The 18,568-nt window shown below is 40.7% G+C and overlaps 1 protein-coding gene and 1 pseudogene across 6 annotated transcripts in view; one reads left to right on the top strand and one right to left on the bottom strand.

Moving 5' to 3' along the window:
* HECTD4 (HECT domain E3 ubiquitin protein ligase 4) overlaps nt 1-18,568 on the bottom strand; it is a 229,416-nt gene that overhangs the window by 154,104 nt on the left and 56,744 nt on the right. For all 6 annotated transcript variants that reach the window (XM_030938338.1, XM_030938339.1, XM_030938335.1 and 3 more), the window contains exons 2-5: nt 11,092-11,609; nt 5,702-5,791; nt 4,256-4,386; nt 528-636 (exon numbers count right to left, since the gene is read on the bottom strand). In XM_030938338.1, the coding sequence (XP_030794198.1) occupies nt 528-636; nt 4,256-4,386; nt 5,702-5,791; nt 11,092-11,609 (848 nt within the window). The remainder of the gene's footprint in view (nt 1-527; nt 637-4,255; nt 4,387-5,701; nt 5,792-11,091; nt 11,610-18,568) is intronic.
* On the top strand, nt 11,742-17,107 carry LOC115899946 (annotated as a pseudogene).

The following is an 18,568-nucleotide window of genomic DNA, read 5'->3' as shown; positions in this document are numbered from 1 at the left end:
TATTACATCAATTTGAGGACTGCAAAACTATAGCAAATATTGACTTTCCACAATAACTTAGAGGGGAGAAAAAGTTGGGGGAAAAGATCTAAATGTATACAAGGCTCTCAAACTGTAGTTTCTTTTGGGAACAGTTTATAGATCTTATATCCCAACTGAAAATCACTTGCCAATCCAATGTCAAACCCAAGTTCAAAGAGACTTAAGTAGAAAAATGTCCACTTATCAACATGGAGAAGTCACTGATATTGTTACAAAAATACTGATCACAGAGGACTTTCTGGCTGGAAACAATGATCTTAGGGCTACCAAACTCTTCTGGGCCAAAACAAGGCTAAAATGCATTAACAGAACAAGATGGGGAAAGGTGGCAATAAGAGAAGATTGAAATTATTTGAATCAGTTCAGACTTAATTTAGTTACTAGTCTATGGGGAGTCGGAATTTACCCCCAGTGTCTTCTTCAGAGATTTATGTAAGGAGGAAAATGTTCCAGCCCAATCATTTAGGAAGTTCCATGCAACTGACCTGAGAGTACCATGTAATCCAGACCCCAATTTGCTTACTCCTCTTCCAACTGAGTTAGTAGTATACAGGTAAAGACCGTCTGCCGTGAGACAGCGTCCCAAGTCAGCATCTGAAATCGTTTTTTCACAGGTAAATTATATATATGTTTTTTCTATTGAAATTATAAACATGCTTTTTCTAATGAAAAAGCCATTAGGAGGTTAAGTGAAAGATTACCTCTCACTTCTAAAATAAGAGCTTCAGTGTGACTTTCAGGGAAGATGGCTTGAACCCCCAAATCAAACATCCAAAATGCATGTGGACCAGGGACCAAAATAAGGTCAGATAGTTACCAGCAGGAGAATGTGGTTTAGCCCACCAAATGTTTTTCTTTCCTTTTTTTTTTTTTGGAAAGCTTGTACTGAGTCAAGTCATTCCTAATTCTAATTTGAAATGACTAAGAATACAGTACAACACTTTTATTAGTAATTGCATAGTAAGAGAGGCATGATCTCTTATGAGCTCAGTAAGTGACCCTGAATCTCTTTGAACATCAGTTGCTTCATCTGTAAGATGTAGATAATAATAAGTACCTCAAGGGTTACAGTGATGGCCAGATGAGATAACAGAGGTAAATACATCTATACTGCTCTCTGATGCAAAGCCAGTATTCCATAAATGGCAAATGAAATTGTGTTAATATACTAATGATATACACTAAATTAAAATCTGCTTCTGTAGATTTTCCATTCAGATATCCTAATTTTAGTCTCTGGAGGGACACAGCACAAAAGTTTAATATCTTTTCTATTTTAAAACAGCAATATGTTTCCCCTTAGCTCTGTCTTCCTCAATCAAAAACAGTATCTCTCTATATGATAGTAATTGGTTTAGTAACTCATATTCCAAAGAATTTGCCTTAAAATAGAGCTTATGGATAAAACTTTCAGTGTTTATTTTCATAATCATTCTGCTCACTATGTTTAAGTGGAGTCTTTCCACCTGAAGCATGCCATTTTAGCTGGAGGAAATGCAATGTCACACCATCAGATTAGTACTAAAAATGCTATTAGCTTAAAAATTCAGTCTACTAATCTGAGACAACTGGGACCTGTACCTATTGGTTCCTCAATAAAAAAATTCGTTAAAGTGGGTAACGATTTTTAAAACACTAATTTCACGGCCGGGCGCGGTGGCTCAAGCCTGTAATCCCAGCACTTTGGGAGGCCGAGACGGGCGGATCACAAGGTCAGGAGATCGAGGCCATCCTGGCTAACCCGGTGAAACCCCGTCTCTACTAAAAAAATACAAAAAACTAGCCGGGCAACGTAGCGGGCGCCTGTAGTCCCAGCTACTCGGGAGGCTGAGGCAGGAGAATGGCGTAAACCCGGGAGACGGAGCTTGCAGTGAGCTGAGATCCGGCCACTGCACTCCAGCCTGGGCGACAGAGCGAGACTCCGTCTCAAAAAAAAAAAAAAAAAACACTAATTTCACACCTTAAACATTTTAATTTAAAGCTTATAGAGTACATTTATTCACCGATCTTTAGATTAAGGCCCAAGGCCTTCTGGGTATGGCTCTGTTGAGGGGCAGAAGTGAAAAGGACAAACAAAACAAGACTGGCCAGGAGTAGATACTTGTTGAAGCTGAGTAATGACTACACAGGGCTTATTATAGTGTTCTCTCAACTTCAGTCGAATGTAGAATGTTCCAGTATTAAAAGTTACATTGCAGCTGTGCACGGTGGCTCATGTCTGTAATCCCAACACTTTGGGAGGCCGAGGCGGGCAGATCACCTGAGGTCAGGAGTTCAAGACCAGCCTGGCCAACATGGTGAAACCCCATCTCTACTAAAAACACACAAATTAGGCAGGCACGGTGGCGGGCACTTGTAATCCCAGCTACCACGGAGGCTGAGGCAGGAGAATCGCTTGAACCTGGGAGGCAGGGGTTGCAGTGAGCCAAGATCACGCCATTGCACTCTAGCCTGGGCGACAAGAGCGAACCTCCATCTCAAAAAAAAAAAAAAAATTACGAAAATTAGTCTAAAACCTATTATAAGAAAAACAGGCCAGGTGCCGTGGCTCGCACCTGTAATCCTGGCACTTCGGGAAGCAGAGGTAATGGGAGGATGGCTTGAGCCTAGGAGTTAAAGACCAGCTTGGGCAACAAAGCGAGATCCTAGTCTCTATATAAATAAACAAACAAACAAACAAATAAATAATCCAGGCCTGTTAGTGTATGCCTGTGGTCCCAGCTACCTAGAAGACTAAGGTGGAAGGATGGCTTGAGCCTGGGAAGCCGAGGCTGCAGTTGTGATTGCACCACTGCACTCCAACTTGGTCAACAGAGCAAGACCGCATCTTGAAAAAAAAAAAAGAAAAACAAGAAAAGAAAAAAAAGAGAGAGAGAGAGAAAAGAAAACCATTCTCTCCCTAGACGCAAAACCAAAGGTTCAGGAAAATGAAAGCAAACAGACCAGCTTAATACCATCCTCCTCAGTGAGAAACTACACCCAGGAAGATACCAAATGGAGTTTTTTAAAAGGAGAAAATCAAGAAAGAAGTTTTCTGTGTTAAGAAGTTGGAGCCTATAATGTCTGAGAACTTCTTGGGTACTGCAGGCATTCTCCCTCTCCTGTTGACTCTGGTTGAGTCAGTGAAGGAAATAAATCATACCTAAAAGCCTTGCCTCTTCTTCTCCACACACTTGCATGCCTGTTTAGAAGAAATGGTAGACCATGGAAAGGCACAAGCCCTGGGATGAGAGATGTGAGGGGGCCTGCCGCTTAGATTCTCCTCCGTGCTGGTGGGGTTGCCCAGGAAGGCTGCCCCATGGAGGGTGGGAAATGAAAGGGAGGGAGGAACAGACTCTCAATCCCACACCTGATGAATGCCAGTTTCTTAGAGACTCACTTCGTGGAGTCGTTCTAAAACATTCAACTTCTTAATGGCAACTATTTCCTGTTTTTTTTTTGTTTTTTTTTTTCATTCCTATTTCATCAGTTATGTAAGATTTAATGATATTATCACAATAGTAAGTACCAGTTACAATTAACAAACTGGTTTGGGAGCAAGCCTGCAACTCCGCTGGTGGGAGCAGAGCTGACCAGCCCTGTGGGTTCAGTGGACCACGGCAGGGCAGCAGCCTAGACATTTTATTGAGTGAATGGAGAGGTCTAACCCATCTGGCAAGCCAGTTAAGAGAGCTTCTGCCATTTGTTGAGATAATGTAAGAAACTGACATGTAATACTGTAAAGCTCTGTAAAAACATTTTAACCTAGCCTACTTGTTTAAAGAAGATGTTAACAATGCATGCTCCCTTGAACCTCTTCATTTTTTGCTTTTAGAACAGGAGAGCTCATTAACACACAGAAAAATTACTAAAGGAAATATTATCAAGCAGTAAGACCTGATATTCTATTAGCAGACAAGAAAATTCAACTTAAGGCTATCATACCCAAACTCCAATATCCAGCAGCCAATTTAAGTAATTCATGGCTCCTTGGCAAGAGTGTACAGATGATACCTTTTCCTTGTGATAATAAAACCTATCCATTTTCTTACCTCACCAGTATCAGCTTTTATACTTTTACTGATAAAGCAGACAATGAACACACTGAATAGAAACCTTGAGCTCTTAATTAAAAGGAACACACAAAGTTATATCCAAATCATTTGCTACAGTGATCTAAAACCACTTTATTTACATCTTACTATTAATCACAGGACAAAAACTTTTACACTACCTTTATTTTCAGAACTGGAGCCAGTGTTGCTATCTGGTGCAGGCAACATGTCTTCATAACCCCATGATACTATGTGTTTGCCCCCAAGCAAACAGGAGGGAGATCCAGGGCCTCCTTCCAAAAGCAACAGCCTATATGGGACAGAAAGAAAATCACAAAGACACTGAGACAATCCATTTCAGCAAGAAGTATACCTGCTACCCCAAAGAATAGAAACCAAAATCTTAAAACTAAGATGTATAATATTTTATAGAAATATTATTCAAAAAAGATATTCACAGTATTTTTATTTTTTATTTTTATTTTTTTTAGACAGAGTCTCGCTCTGTCACCCAGGCTGGAGTGCAGTGGTGCGATCTCAGCTCACTGCAACCTCTGCCTCCTGGGTTCAAGCGATTCTCCTGCCTCAGCCTCCCGCATAGATGGGACCACAGGCACCCACCACCATGCCCGGCTAATTTTTTTTTTTTTTTTTTTTTGAGACGGAGTCTTGCTTTGTCACCCAGGCTGGAGTGCAGTGGTGTGATTTTGGCTCACTGCAAGCTCCATCTCCCAAGTTCATGCCATTCTCCTGCCTCAGCCTCCCGAGTAGCTGGGACTATAGGCGCCCGCCACCACGCCTGGCTAACTTTTTTGTATTTTTAGTAGAGATGGGGTTTTGCCATGTTGGCAGGCTGGTCTTGAACTCCTTACCTTAAGTGATCCTCCCGCCTCGACCTCCCAAAGTGCTGGGATTACAGGCATGAGACATCACACCCAGCTACAATATTTTTAAATTAAAAAATTACGGAGCTGTGTTTATAAAAATGTTACAATAAAATTATACCTGTGTGTAAAGTGTACTATTTTACATGTATTTTTGTGTATGCGAGAGAGACAGAGTGGGTTATGAATTAGGAAGCATATGTACCAAAACGTTAGGAGTAGTTATCTTTGGGTAATGAGATTATGAATGATTTTCACTTTCTTCTTTATATCTTGATATATTATCATCTCAAAATTTACATCAGAATTCATTATAAGCTATTGCATTTTTATTTTTTGAAAAGAGTCTCGCCCTGTCACCCAGGCTGGAGTGCAGTGGTGTGATCTCGGCTCATTGTAACCTCTGCCTCCTAGCCTCAAGCAATCCTCCTGCTTCAGCCTCCCTAATAGCTAGGACTACAGGCACGCACCACCACACTCATGAGTTATTGTATCCCACCAGCTATGGCATTTTTAAAGACAGAGAACTGAAAAATGATGAAAAATAACATGCTCTAAAAACTTTCCCAAAAGGAAAGATAAAAAATAAAATTCTTACTTAAGAAGGTAAACATGAGTCTATACTTATTTAAAAATCAATCACTAATTGATAAGAGTTTAGCAATCTACTTAATAAAGGAAGCATCTGGCACAAATCTACCTAGTTTGGAAGGAGGATAAGGATACAAAATGACAGCTTACCTATATAACACGTCAGCTACAGGCAGGGACCCTAGATCCGTCTGTTTCTGTAATAGATGGACTGTATGGACGAAAGTTTTCAATGATCCCCTAAAAATAAAAGGGAAGAACAGTAAATCATCAAAATTTAAAGTCAAATAATTTAGGTCATTAATGCTAATTTAATTAACCACATGGAAAAGTTCCAAAAATGTGTATCTCTGCTTCTGCTGGTCAGATGATGTGCTGTACAAAATATACCTGATTATTAACTATCACCATTGGTTCATACACAAAGATACAATGAAAACAACACTATGGCCGGGCGCGGTGGCTCAAGCCTGTAATCCCAGCACTTTGGGAGGCCGAGACGGGCGGATCACGAGGTCAGGAGATCGAGACCATCCTGGCTAACATGGTGAAACCCCGTCTCTACTAAAAATACAAAAAAAAACTAGCCGGGCGAGGTGGCGGGCGCCTGTAGTCCCAGCTACTCGGGAGGCTGAGGCAGGAGAATGGCGTAAACCCGGGAGGCAGAGCTTGCAGTGAGCTGAGATCTGGCCACTGCACTCCAGTCCGGGCGACAGAGCGAGACTCCGCCTCAAAAAAAAAAAAAAAAAAAAAAAAAAGAAAACAACACTATGCCAAGTATGAAGGAGTTCTCCTTGCATTTGGAAAAGTAAACAATTTTCCCCTAACATAAAAGTTCAAAACCATAAGGTTCCAGCACAAAGAACTTGTGGCTATTATGCTTGGTTACTGTATCACCAAGTCACCCTCTGGAGGATCATAGAGTCTAACAGTATTTCCAGACTTGATTTTCAAATCTTTGCTAAGTTCATTCATTTTGAAAAACAGCTCACTAAACTCCATCACATTAAATATGACCAGAAGGAATATATTCAAATAAATAATGCTTTGTGCTGAGAGATGCTCCTTCTGCATCCCTCTGACTGCGCATAGTTGTAATACCTGCAACAGGGCTCACCATTACCAGAACTCCTTGTGGTTTCCAAGACTCAAGGCTCTAGGAAGTCTGTCATACGGTCAGCAAGATCTAAAAGAAGGTGCTTTTAAGATGCATAAGACTTACCTGGCCACAATCCAAGTACAAATCACCACAAGAACACTTCCTGAACTAAATGATCGCCTGTATCAGATGGGCTGACTTCAACTTGCTGCCTTAATCTCTTAGCCAAGGCTTTAATTGCTGGGTATCACATGCCTAAACACCAATAGAAATGGAATACCTAATGCAGAACCAAGTAGGCCTAGAGTCCTCCTCTTAATTGCCCCTCTCGCTATCTCTAGTTTCAGAGAATAAAAACCAAAGAATAGCATTAATAGAAGGCAAGGAGGCAGCAGATAGAATAGAAAAACAAGTTGGAATCGGGACACATGGGTTCTAAAACCTGGCTCTGCCACTCACCAGCTGCACAATCTCAGTCCTGTCACCTAACTCCTATGGATTTTTGCTTCTTCATCTGCCCAACAGGGATACTTCCCTGGGGAACAGTGAGGTTTAAAATAAAAAAGCAAAACCTTTAACATTTGGAAAGTTCAGAACTATTAACCAACTCCAAGGAATTACTACCTGCCAGATGCAATCAGATTTGTTTTTTCAAAAGAGACAGGGGCCGGGCGCAGTGGCTCACGCCTGTAATCCCAGCACTTTGGGAGGCTGAGGCGGGCGGATCACAAGGTCAGGAGATCGAAACCACGGTGAAACCCCGTCTCTACTAAAAATACAAAAAATTAGCTGGGCACAGTGGCGGGCACCTGTAGTCCCAGCTACTCGGGAGGCTGAGGCAGGAGAATGGCCTGAACCCGGGAGGTGGAGCTTGCAGTGAGCCAAGATCGTGCCACTGCACTCCAGCCAGGAGGACAGAGTGAGACTCCGTCTCAAAAAAAAAAAAAGAGACAGGGTCTGGCTGGGTGCAGTGGCTCACACCTGCAATCCCAGAACTTTGGGAGGCTGAGGCAGGAGGATTGCTTGAACCCAGGAGTTCAAGGTTGCAGTGAGCTATGATCACACCACTGTACTCCAGCTTGGGCAACAGAATGAGACCATGTCTTTAAAAAAAAAAAAAGAGACAGGGTCTCATTACGTTGCCTAGACTGGTCTCAAACTCCTGGCCTCAAGAGATCCTCTTGCTTAAGCCTCCCAAAGTGCTGAAATTATAGACGTGAGCCACCATACCCAGCCTTCGATCAGATTTTAAGAGTAAAATGTAAAGTCCTTCCATGGATCACAAGCCCCTATGTGGTCTGGGTCCTGCCAACCTCATCTCCTGCCCCTCTCCTTCTACCATCACATTTCGGAAACCCTGCCCACTGTGCTGTCCCCTCAGCTACCCCAAGCACAAGAAGAATGTCAGTTTTGTCACTCGCCACTCCATTTACGTGGAACTCTCTGCTGCTGGCTGTTTCTCATCATCCAGTGCCAAGTGTCACCTCTTCAGTAAGGCCTTCCCTGGCATCTCCAGCTAATGCTGCTCCCTACCTCCACAGTCATTCTCTATCAAAATATCTCTCTGTCTTTTCATATAGTGAATATTCCTCTCTACAATGATCTTTTACCTATATTTGTTGCTCACTGTCTGCCTCCCTCACTCTTATGTAAACTCTGCAATTTTAGGCACGGTCTAACTGCTCTCCACTGTATCCCTACCATCAAGAGAATGCCTTCCATGCAGTAAGTAAGCAATAAGGTTTTGCAGAATGACTCACCCTGAGTCCATTCAACCGTAAGCTCTGTGAGGTAAGAAACCTAGAATCACTATATCCCTAAGACTGCACAAGATTCCCGTACATCAGAAATGTTCAATAAATGTTAGTTGGTTGAATGAATAAACATCTTCATAATAATTTTGGGGAATGGTTACTCTGTCTTTGAGAGCATCAACCAAAAAATTCAATAATATGCCACTAATAACTTTAGTAAGATGATCTAACACTGAAAAGCACATGACGTCTAAAGTCTAGAACAATATATTAGCAATAAAATGTAGGAACCATGTAAAAAAAAAAAAAAACCCAAGAAGAATAAATAAATAAAAACGTCCATTTCAACATTTCTGCTGAATGAAATTTAGACTCTCAAGTACAGGAAGTAATTTCAATAACTATCTTTGGTATAGACTGAATTTGGGTACATAATAAAAATGTGAGTTTTATGAACCAACGATTAATAACTTAAACTGTTTGAAACTAAAGAGTTGATAATTATTCCTAACATCCTAAATCTGTCTAAAGGTAGTACTGTCTAAAAGCAGATTTTCTCAAATGGAATTTTCACATTGATAACAGATCTCGGACTTGAAATTGTCTCTGCATATGCAGAAAATAAATCAATCCAATAGAAAACCTTTACAAGGAAACTTATTTCAGTACCACACAATGACTTAGAATTAAGCACATGTCAGGATTCACAAACCACAGTTTCAGGGGATCTAAAACTAGGCTATGACAGCTTGCTCAGAGCAAAGAAACTTACAATAAATACTGGTGCCATTTTGCCTTAAAAAAAACCCTTGAGATTCAATCATTTGAAGGTCTACTTTGAAACTATAAAGAGAAAAACAGGGGAAGAAGACTTATAACTAAGAACTTCATAATTATTCAAGAAGAATTCTCCCACAAATGTTTGGCTAAAATAAAGAAGATCCCAACCAAGGAAAAAATTCTATGGAAGACAGGCAGAATAGTGACACTAATCAGTCAGGCTGTGGTCCTAACTATTCTCTAGGCAATTAGTCTAGAGGAAAACAAAGGTAGTGAAACTTCTTTCTCACAAACAGATGCTAGTGATCATATGGGTCACTGGGTAGAAGAATGTATAAAATTTCTAGAAAAGCAACTCCAGGCCTGGCGGGGTGGCTCATGCCTGTAATCCCGCCGAGGCCAGCAGACTGCTTGAGCTCAGGAGTTTGAGAGCAGCCTGGGCAACAAAGGGAAATCCTGTCTCTACCAAAGATACACAAAATTAGCCAGCCATGGTGGCAGGTGCCTGCAGTCCCAGCTACTCGGGAGGTTGAGGTGGGAGGATCACTTGAGCCAGGGAGGCAGAAGTTACAGTGAGCTCAGATCATGTCACTGTACTTCAGCCTGGTCTTTGAGAGCAACACTCCATCTCAAAAAAATAAAAAAAGAGAATAGGCCAGGCACAGTGGCTCATGCCTGTATCCCAGTACTTTCGGAGGCTGAGGTGGGCGGATCACCTCAGGTCAGGAATTTGAGACCAGTCTGGCCAACATGATGAAACCCCATCTCTACTAAAAATACAAAAAATTTAGTTGGGCACCTGTAATCCCAGCTACTTGGGAGGCTGAGGCAGAAGAATCACTTGAATCCGGGAGGTGGAAGTTGCAGTGAGCCAAGATCATGCCACTGCACTCCAGCCTGGGTGACAGAGTGAGACTGTCTCAAAAAAAAGAGAAAAGAAAAGAATAGAAAAGAAAAGAAAAAGAAAAAGAAAAGAGAAAAGCAAAAAGGAAAGCAACTCTAAGCATATTTCCTATTGACAGTGGGCTGATGACTTGCACATGAAGAAAAGCATACTACTTTTTTTTTTTTTTTAAAAGACAGAGTCTTGGTCTGTCGCCCAGGTTAGGGTACAGTGGTGCCAACTTGGCTCACTGCAACCTCCACTTCCTGGGTTTAAACGATTCTCCTGCCTCAGCCTCCAGGTAGCTGGAATTACAGGCGCCCACCACAGGGCCCGGCTAATTTTTGTATTTTTAGTAGAGACAGGGTTTCACCATGTTGGCCAGGGCAGTCTAGAACTCCTGACCTCAAGTGATCTGCTCACCTCGGCCTCCCAAAGTGCTAGGATTACAAGCGTGAGCCACCACATCTGGCCATATGTACTACTATTAAATCTGGATATATACTGAGAAATCTTCCAATTAAATTGATCAAAACAAGTATTAGGTCCAAAAATATAATTTGTGACCAATTTTGTGACTGAGTCCAGGTGAATAATAGCTCACTAACTTGCTGATGTACTTCTTATAGACAAGCATGAAAAATTAATACCTCTATAAATTTTTGACCATCCTCCTAGGAGAAGCAGACATAACATCCTCTGCTAACTACTTGATGTAAAACACTAACCATCTAAGGGACGATTAGATATGTCAAGGGTTGATTCTCCCTTTTCTGCTGTTTAAGTTGTTATCATGGTATACCAGAAATGGAAAACGTAAACTTGGGTTCCAGCTCAGGCACCTGGTGCCAAGTTTGGCAAAAGCATCTCATGCACTGTCAAAGCTGTGAAATTCAATACTGAAAACAAAGAAGGACTTCTGAATGTTAAGACTTCTGTCAAATATACTTGGCCTCTTCTTCATTCACCCAAACCAGGTGGCATAGTCACAGGGTCACCAAATGATACATTCGATTTTCCTTACCTGGCACAAGCCAAAGCCACCAGGGCAGCAGCAGCATTTTCTTTTTGCTTATGTGGGATGTGTCGGCCTGTGTCAGAAGTCTCCTCTAGCCAAGAGCACAGCAAAGTTTCAATTCCATTGAGACAGTCAGCAGGCTCCTTGGTCAAGCTCAAAGGCTGGCAGTCACGAAGGCAGTTCAATAGCACCTCAGCAGTTATGTTACAGAGAGAGGGGTCTGTTCTACTCTGGGACTGAATAAGGGGGAAGACCAGCAGGAGCCCCATCCTTGATGTGAAGGGCGCTTGCTCAGGTTGCTGCAACAAGCCCTGGCGTTTGAGCAGGGCCAAAGTTTCCTCATCACCTGAACTTTCCCTTTCATGCTGTTCTTCTAAGGCCAGCTGGCGCTGGGCATTCCACAGTCCTCGCAAGGCATTCAGGCGGTATTCCAGCAGCCGGGCATAGGCATTGCTCTGATTCCCACAAACAGAGCGCAAACGTTCTGCTAATTCCGACGGGTTCTTGGTCTCAAAGGTTAAAATCTAAGGAAAAAGACAATGGAGAAGTGAGTAAATACTACTTTCACCAAAGTCATCTAAGGAAGAAAATATGCTTAACGATATCCCAAAATAGTCCACGCCAAAAATTATTTTAATTACAATCAAATGGAAAACATGTACTGTAAAGCCATTTATTTGCTGATGGAGTTGTTCCCCCTTTGGCTTTTCTGTTAATGCTTCTATGAAAACTGGGATTAGACCTAATTGAAAGAGCCCAAATCATAAAAGAATATAGTTAAGTGTGAAAGTCAGAAATTAACTCCATAATTTATTTTAGAAAATTGAAGCATAAAGCCAGGCGTGTGGCTCACGCCTGTAATCCCCACACTTTGGGAGGCTGAGGTGGGTAGATAGCTTGAGCTCAGCAGTTGGAAAGCAGCCTGGGCAACATGGTGCCTGTCTGTACCAAAAACACAAAAAACAGCCAGACTTGGTGGTATGCACCTGTCATTGAGGCTACTTGGGAGACTGAGGTGGGAGGATTGCTAAAACCCAGGAAGTAGAGGCTGCAGTGAGTCATGATGGTGCCACTGCACTACAGCCTGGGTGACAGAGTGAGACCCTGTCTCAAAAAATAATACTACAAAATAAAGAAAGAAAATTGAAGCGTAAATCTTTAGTAAATGATCTTGAGTTATAAATGTTAAGTTTCTAGGCCGGGCGCAGTGGCTCAAGCCTGTAATCCCAGCACTTTGGGAGGCTGAGACAGGCAGATCACAAGGTCAGGAGTTCGAGGCTAGTCTGGCCCACATGGTGAAACCCCGTCTCTACTAAAAATACAAAAAAAATTAACCAGGCGTGGTGGTGCATGCCTGTAGTCCCAGCTCCTCAGGAGCCTGAGGCAGAAGAATCGCTTGAACCCGGGAGGTGGAGGTTGCAGTACGCCAAGATTGTGCCACTGTACTCCAGCCTGGGTGACAGAGTGAGACTCTGTCTCAAAAAAAAAAAAAAAAAAAAAGTTAAAGTTTCTAACTCCTATTACCAGGTAGAGTACTAGTAAAAATGGAACCAAGTTTTATCTCTGTTCTTCAAAACCTAATTATATATATATATTTAATAAATGATGGATTATTCATGGTTCTTTGGTTTTGAAGCATACCCCATTCTTTTTTTTTTGAGATGGAGTCTTGCTCTGTCGTCCAGGCAGGAGTGCAGTGGCCGATCTCAGCTCACTGCAACCTCTACCTCCCAGGTTCAAGCAATTCTGCCTCAGCCTCCCTAGTAGCTGGGATTACAAGGGTGTGCCACGATGCCCAGCTAATTTTTGTATTTTTAGTAGAGAAGAGGTTTCACCATGTTAGCCAGGCTGGTCTCGAACTCCTGACCTCAGGTGATCCACCCACCTTGGTCTCCCAAAGTGCTGGGATTACAGGCCTGAGCCACCATGCCTGGCCTCATACCCCATTCTTAATAGTGTTAACCCATTATTTTAATTTGTGACATGGTATAGTTTTATCCAATTCATAATAGATTGCTTTCTTGCCAAAACATACAACTATCAGGAGGCCTCCATTTTCAGCAGCTGGGGATAATAAAACCATTATATTTTCTGTCAACTAAGAAAAAGAGTTTATGCACATAAATTTGACTAGATCAAAATGAACAGACTACTGTAATCAACAAAGGAGGGCACTCTAGGAGCAAGCACACTGAAACAGATTATCAGACAAAAGAGGTGCCTGGTTCACCGTAGACCAGAAAGTCAGGGTGGGAAGAGGCCTGGAACAAAAGCAAAGAAAATTCTGCCAGGTCTTTGGCACTGACATTAAGAAAGGTCATAGAGCAATTTATTTCCCTTACAAACTGGAAAAATACTTTCTTCTATCTCAAATTTTGCCTTTAGAAACTTGTTATTAATATTTTAGCCCAACAAAATAACAAGAATTTCCAAAGCAATGCAAACACTGTAATTGCCTTGCTTAGCTACATATGCAAATCACTGAATTGAAATGAAAAAAAAGTTCACAATTTAAAAACAACACAAAAGCAAAACAAAAGGAGCAAGAAGCTAAAGAAAAACAAAGATAAGCTGAATTAGAAGCTGCTCAATTAGCAAAGGAGAAAGAACTGATAATTAGACAACAAGTATTATTGGCAAAGAAAGAAAAAGACATCCAAAAAAGAAGAAAAAAAAAAATTACAAAGGAATGGCAAGCTAGGTGGGTGACATACACCTACACTCCCAGCTACTTGGGAGGCTGAGGCAGAAGGACTGCTTGAGCCAAGGAGTTTGAGGCTGTAGTGGCTATGATCATGCCTGTGAACAGCCACTGCACTCCAGCCTGAGCAACATAGTAAGACCTCATCTGCTAAAAAAAAAAAAAAAAAGAAAAGAAAAGAAAAGGAAAAAGAAAGAAAGGCAAAAACTTGGAAACTCATCTAAGATCTGGAATCACTTTTCCAACAATGAGGCAGGGTAGGTTAAAATGATGGAAGAAGGCCAGGTGATGGCTCATGCCTGTAATCCTAGAACTTTGGGAGGCCAAGGTGGAAGGACTGCCTGAGGCCAGGAGTTCAAGGCTGCAGTGAGTTATGATGGCACCAGTGCACTCCAGCCTGGGTGACAGGGGGAGACCCTGTCTCAAAAAAGAAAAAAAAGAAATGATGGAAGAAGTAGAAAAACTTTGTAATCAGCTTGAACTAAAAAGCTTACAGTACTTGAATGAAATACATCATCTACAAAAGAAGTAGGAATGGCTGCTCTGGAAAAACAGAAGAAATGAATGAACAAATTACAAAAGAGAAACAGGAAGCTGGGGCTCATATGTGATAAGCATCTAAGAATGCAGTGAAATAAACTGGCAGAGGTGGAAGTGACAACAACTGGTAAGAAGACGATCTGCAGCTACAAGTTAAGGCTATGAATCTCTTCCCTGCTGGAATGAATTCAAGATGGGAAGTTGGGAAGTTATTGCTCATTACATCAACATACATTCTTCTACTGATGTCAGGACAACCACCAAAGGTGTTACTGGCAAAGCAAAGAGCCTCCAAAAATTGGACCCTCATCAAAAAGATGACAAACAAAAAAAGTTTTTGATAAACTTTAAAAAGAACATTGCCTCAAGCAGACAATGAAACACCTTCAGAATGATTTTAAGGTTCATGCACCCACTTCACCCCTTGGACAATGGACAGAAGCTTTTTGAACAAGTGTTGAAAACATACCCAGTCAACACACCTGAAAGATGAGAGAAAATAGCACAAGCAGTAGCTAGCAGGACAAAGAAAGGCTGCATGAAAAGATGCAAGGAACTTGTCAAGATGGTAAAAGCCAAGAAAGCTGCTCAAGAGCAAGTGTTGGCCGGGCACGGTGGCTCACGCCTGTTATCCCAGCACTTAGGGAGGACAAGGTGGGAGGATCACTTGAGGCCAGGAGTTCAAGACCAGCCTAGTAGCGAGACGTTGTCTCTCAAAATAAATAAAATAAAATAAATAAAAAGAGCAAGTGTTGAATGCAGGCAGAGTTAAGAAATGACTTAATCTTTATTGGGTGTGTACTTTTATAATAAAACGGAAAATACTGTGAAAACAAACAAAACAACAAATTCCAATTAAAAAAATTAACTATAAGTATCTCAGTTAACTAATATGAAAAATGTTCATAGTTTTAAAAAAATTCAGTGCCAGCTTATCAGATCTGATGTAATATCAGGATGCCGTAAAATTTCAACCAACAACTTAGCAAAGAAAGAAACTATTGATAAACATAACTACTCCAATTAATCTAATGGCATTTTGTTGAGAGAAAGAAGACAACTTCCAAGCGTTATGTTCTGTATGATTTCATTTCTATGACATTCTGGAAAAAAGAAAACTCCGGTAAAGGAGAATAGATCAATGGTTACCAGAGTTTAGGGGTAAGGGTGGGTCTGACTACACAGGAATAGTATGAGGGAGTTTTTTTGGGGAAGTTGAAGGAATTGTTCCCAGTTGTGGTAGTGGTTACATGAATTAACAACATGTGTTAAAATTCATAGAACTACACACCTCCCAAAAAAGGCCAGTTTGAATGTATGATAATTTTAAAGATTAAATAAAAGGAAAAAAAATTCCAACCAGACTATAGTTGTATTCAACTAGATATCATTGGGTAAAGATACATTGAAAATAATATTATTAAAAATTAAAATTAGAGATTTTTTTTACTGAGGTGCTCTTTCTTTCTTTTTTTTTTTTTTTGACAGGGTCTCACTCACCCGGGCTGGAGTGCAGTGGTGCAATCTTAGCTCACTGGAGCCTCAACCTTCCCAGGCTCAGGTGGTCAATTGTCCCACCTCCGCCTCCTGAGTAGCTGGGACTAGAGGCACGTGCCACTATGCAGCTAATTTTTGTATTTTTTGTAGAGATGGGGGTCTCCCTACGTTGCCCAGGCTAGTCTTGAGCTCCAGAGCTCAAGCGATCTGCCTGCCTCAGCCTCCCAAAGTGCTAAGAGTATAGGCGTGAGCCACTGCGCTCAGCCACTTACTTAGTTTTCAATACAACCACATCAAACAAATAATGATTGATTAAATGTCCTTCACCATCAAGTAATATAAAACTGTATTTCCCTACCGTTTTATTTAGATTCACCAAACACATTATTACCTTTCTGATTATTTTTCAGATGGCAGCAGATAAAATAACTCAAGTTCCTTTAAAAATGATCACATTTCAAGGGCAACCACCTGCCTTGAAGCTGTTATCAAACTCAAGAAGGTCGTATTGCCTATTTTCATTTTTTTTTAGTGCTATTCCCCCCCAAAATCAGTAACCAGCTTCCACTATTACAATCAATAAAGATTACTGAAATATTTTTCAATGATGTGGAAAATTGCAAAATTTTAAATTTGATCATCTGCCCAGTCATAAACATCTAAACAAATAATAAAGTTTTTGGCACTTTAAAAAAGCTTTTCAGTATTGTTATTTCTTCCACCCAAAACAACTCTTTTACATAAAATACCTACCTATGTACTCAACATACATTTTTATTTGTGGTACACCGATCATCTACTTATGAAGCAACTACTAAAAAAATTCAATATAGTCTTTTACTGAACTCAAATGATGAACAACTCAGTAACATAAAACAGGGCTTTTTATTTTTATTATTAAACATGAGTACTTCTGAAATATGACAATTCATGGTACATAAAATGATGTGTATGACAGAATCTCTACCTCCAAATATTAACTTAATATAGCTTAGAAAAATGACATAATATACTCTGCATTTTTCTGACCATTCTATTTTTACAAGTACTCCAGTTATATTTAGCATTCCATTTAAAAGACAAGCACACTGAAAGAATTTGAGTTATAATATAATTAACCAAATATTATATAACATACACACTTAAATGACTGTTGTGTTTATTGATCTGGCAGTATCTAAAACACACTATGCTTTCAGGAATCCATTAGGCTACTCAGCGTTATCCATTTCAGTGGCCCCTTATGACAACTCAGAACTGTTTGCTATGCTGCTGCTTTTTTAGAATTCCAAAGTTTGAAGGTCATGGCCTAAAATCATTTTATAAAGACATCATACCTTTGGGTTTTTGTAAGTCAGCTATGGCACATCTATTCTGGTACTTATGAATATTAAATGATTTGTGTCAGATCCTCAGATAAAACCACTGCTCTTGACCAAAATGTCATTACAAATTTAATATTTTTTTCTTTAAAAAAGTAGAAAGCTATGTAAGGAAAAGGGAGTATCTCTGTCGTCCTTAATCAGAAGGGTTACTAACTGTACTTTGGTGATAATGCTAACGTTACCCTAATTAAGGGACGGCCAAAGTAACTTACAGCCTTAATGTATTTTTTTTAATCACACATAACATATGTGTTTTGTTGCAGGTTTTTTTTTTTTTTTTTTCTTTTGAGACAGGCTGACTCCAGCAGCCTTGCTCAGTCACCCAGGCTGCTGGAGTGCAGTAGAACTATCATGGCTCACTGCAGGCTGAGCCTCTTGAGTAGCTGGAACCACAGGCCTGCACCACCACACTCGGCTAATTTTTTTGTATAGACAGGGTCTCGCTATGTTGCCCAGGCTAGTCTCAAACTCCTGGGCTCAAGCAATCCTCCTGCCTCAGGCTCCCAAAGTGATGGGATTGCAGGCATGAGCCACTGCACCTGGCCAACATAAGTGTTTTTAAACTAAGACAACAGTCATTCTGGAAAGTCTAATTGAATGTGGGTAAAATATTCTTTGTTGGCCAAATCTGGCTTTGAACAAGACTACAGTATTTGATAGAACAGGGTGGTCAGGCCAGGTGTGATGGCTCACGCCTCTAATCCCAACACTTTGGGAGGTTCAGGTGGGAGGATCACTTGAGGCCAGGAGTTTGAGACCAACCTGAGCAACATGGCATGACAGTCTCTACAAAATAAAAAATAATTAGCTGGGTGTGGTGGCATGCACCTATAGTCCCAGCTACCTAAAAGGCTGAGGCAGGAGGATTGCTTGAGCCTAGGAGTTCAAAGCTGCAGTGAGCTATGATCACAACACTGCATTCCAACCTGAGTGAGAGTACACCCTGTCTCTTAAAAAAAAAAAAAAAAAAAAACAGAGGACCGATCAGATCATTTTAGCCAATTTACTATTTCCATTTTTTTCTGGGAAAATACTGGACAACACATACCAGCCAGCCTGGATGTGAAATGTGAAATGCCAACCTGCATTTCAAGTAAGTGTAGGAGTGAGGATAGGCATATAGATGCTTTTGAAGTGGTATAGAATATTATATATATGTATAAGGACATTAACTAGACTAATCATTAGCATAAACTACTATAATCCCGTAAGGATAAACACCGATTTCCATCTACTTTGTTGTACAGAATAGCAGAGAGACAATTCTGGAAAAGGGTCAAGTAAGAAGCTAAAATCATCTTCTCTTATATATTTGAGCATACTTCTGAAAGAAATAGAAATTATATTTCTAGGAATTTGT

Source organism: Rhinopithecus roxellana, chromosome 10 (genome assembly GCF_007565055.1).
Source record: "Rhinopithecus roxellana isolate Shanxi Qingling chromosome 10, ASM756505v1, whole genome shotgun sequence".
Classification (NCBI taxonomy): domain Eukaryota; kingdom Metazoa; phylum Chordata; class Mammalia; order Primates; family Cercopithecidae; genus Rhinopithecus; species Rhinopithecus roxellana.
The sequence above is the reverse complement of the archived record's forward strand: the minus strand, read 5'-3'. Positions and strand labels throughout refer to the sequence as shown.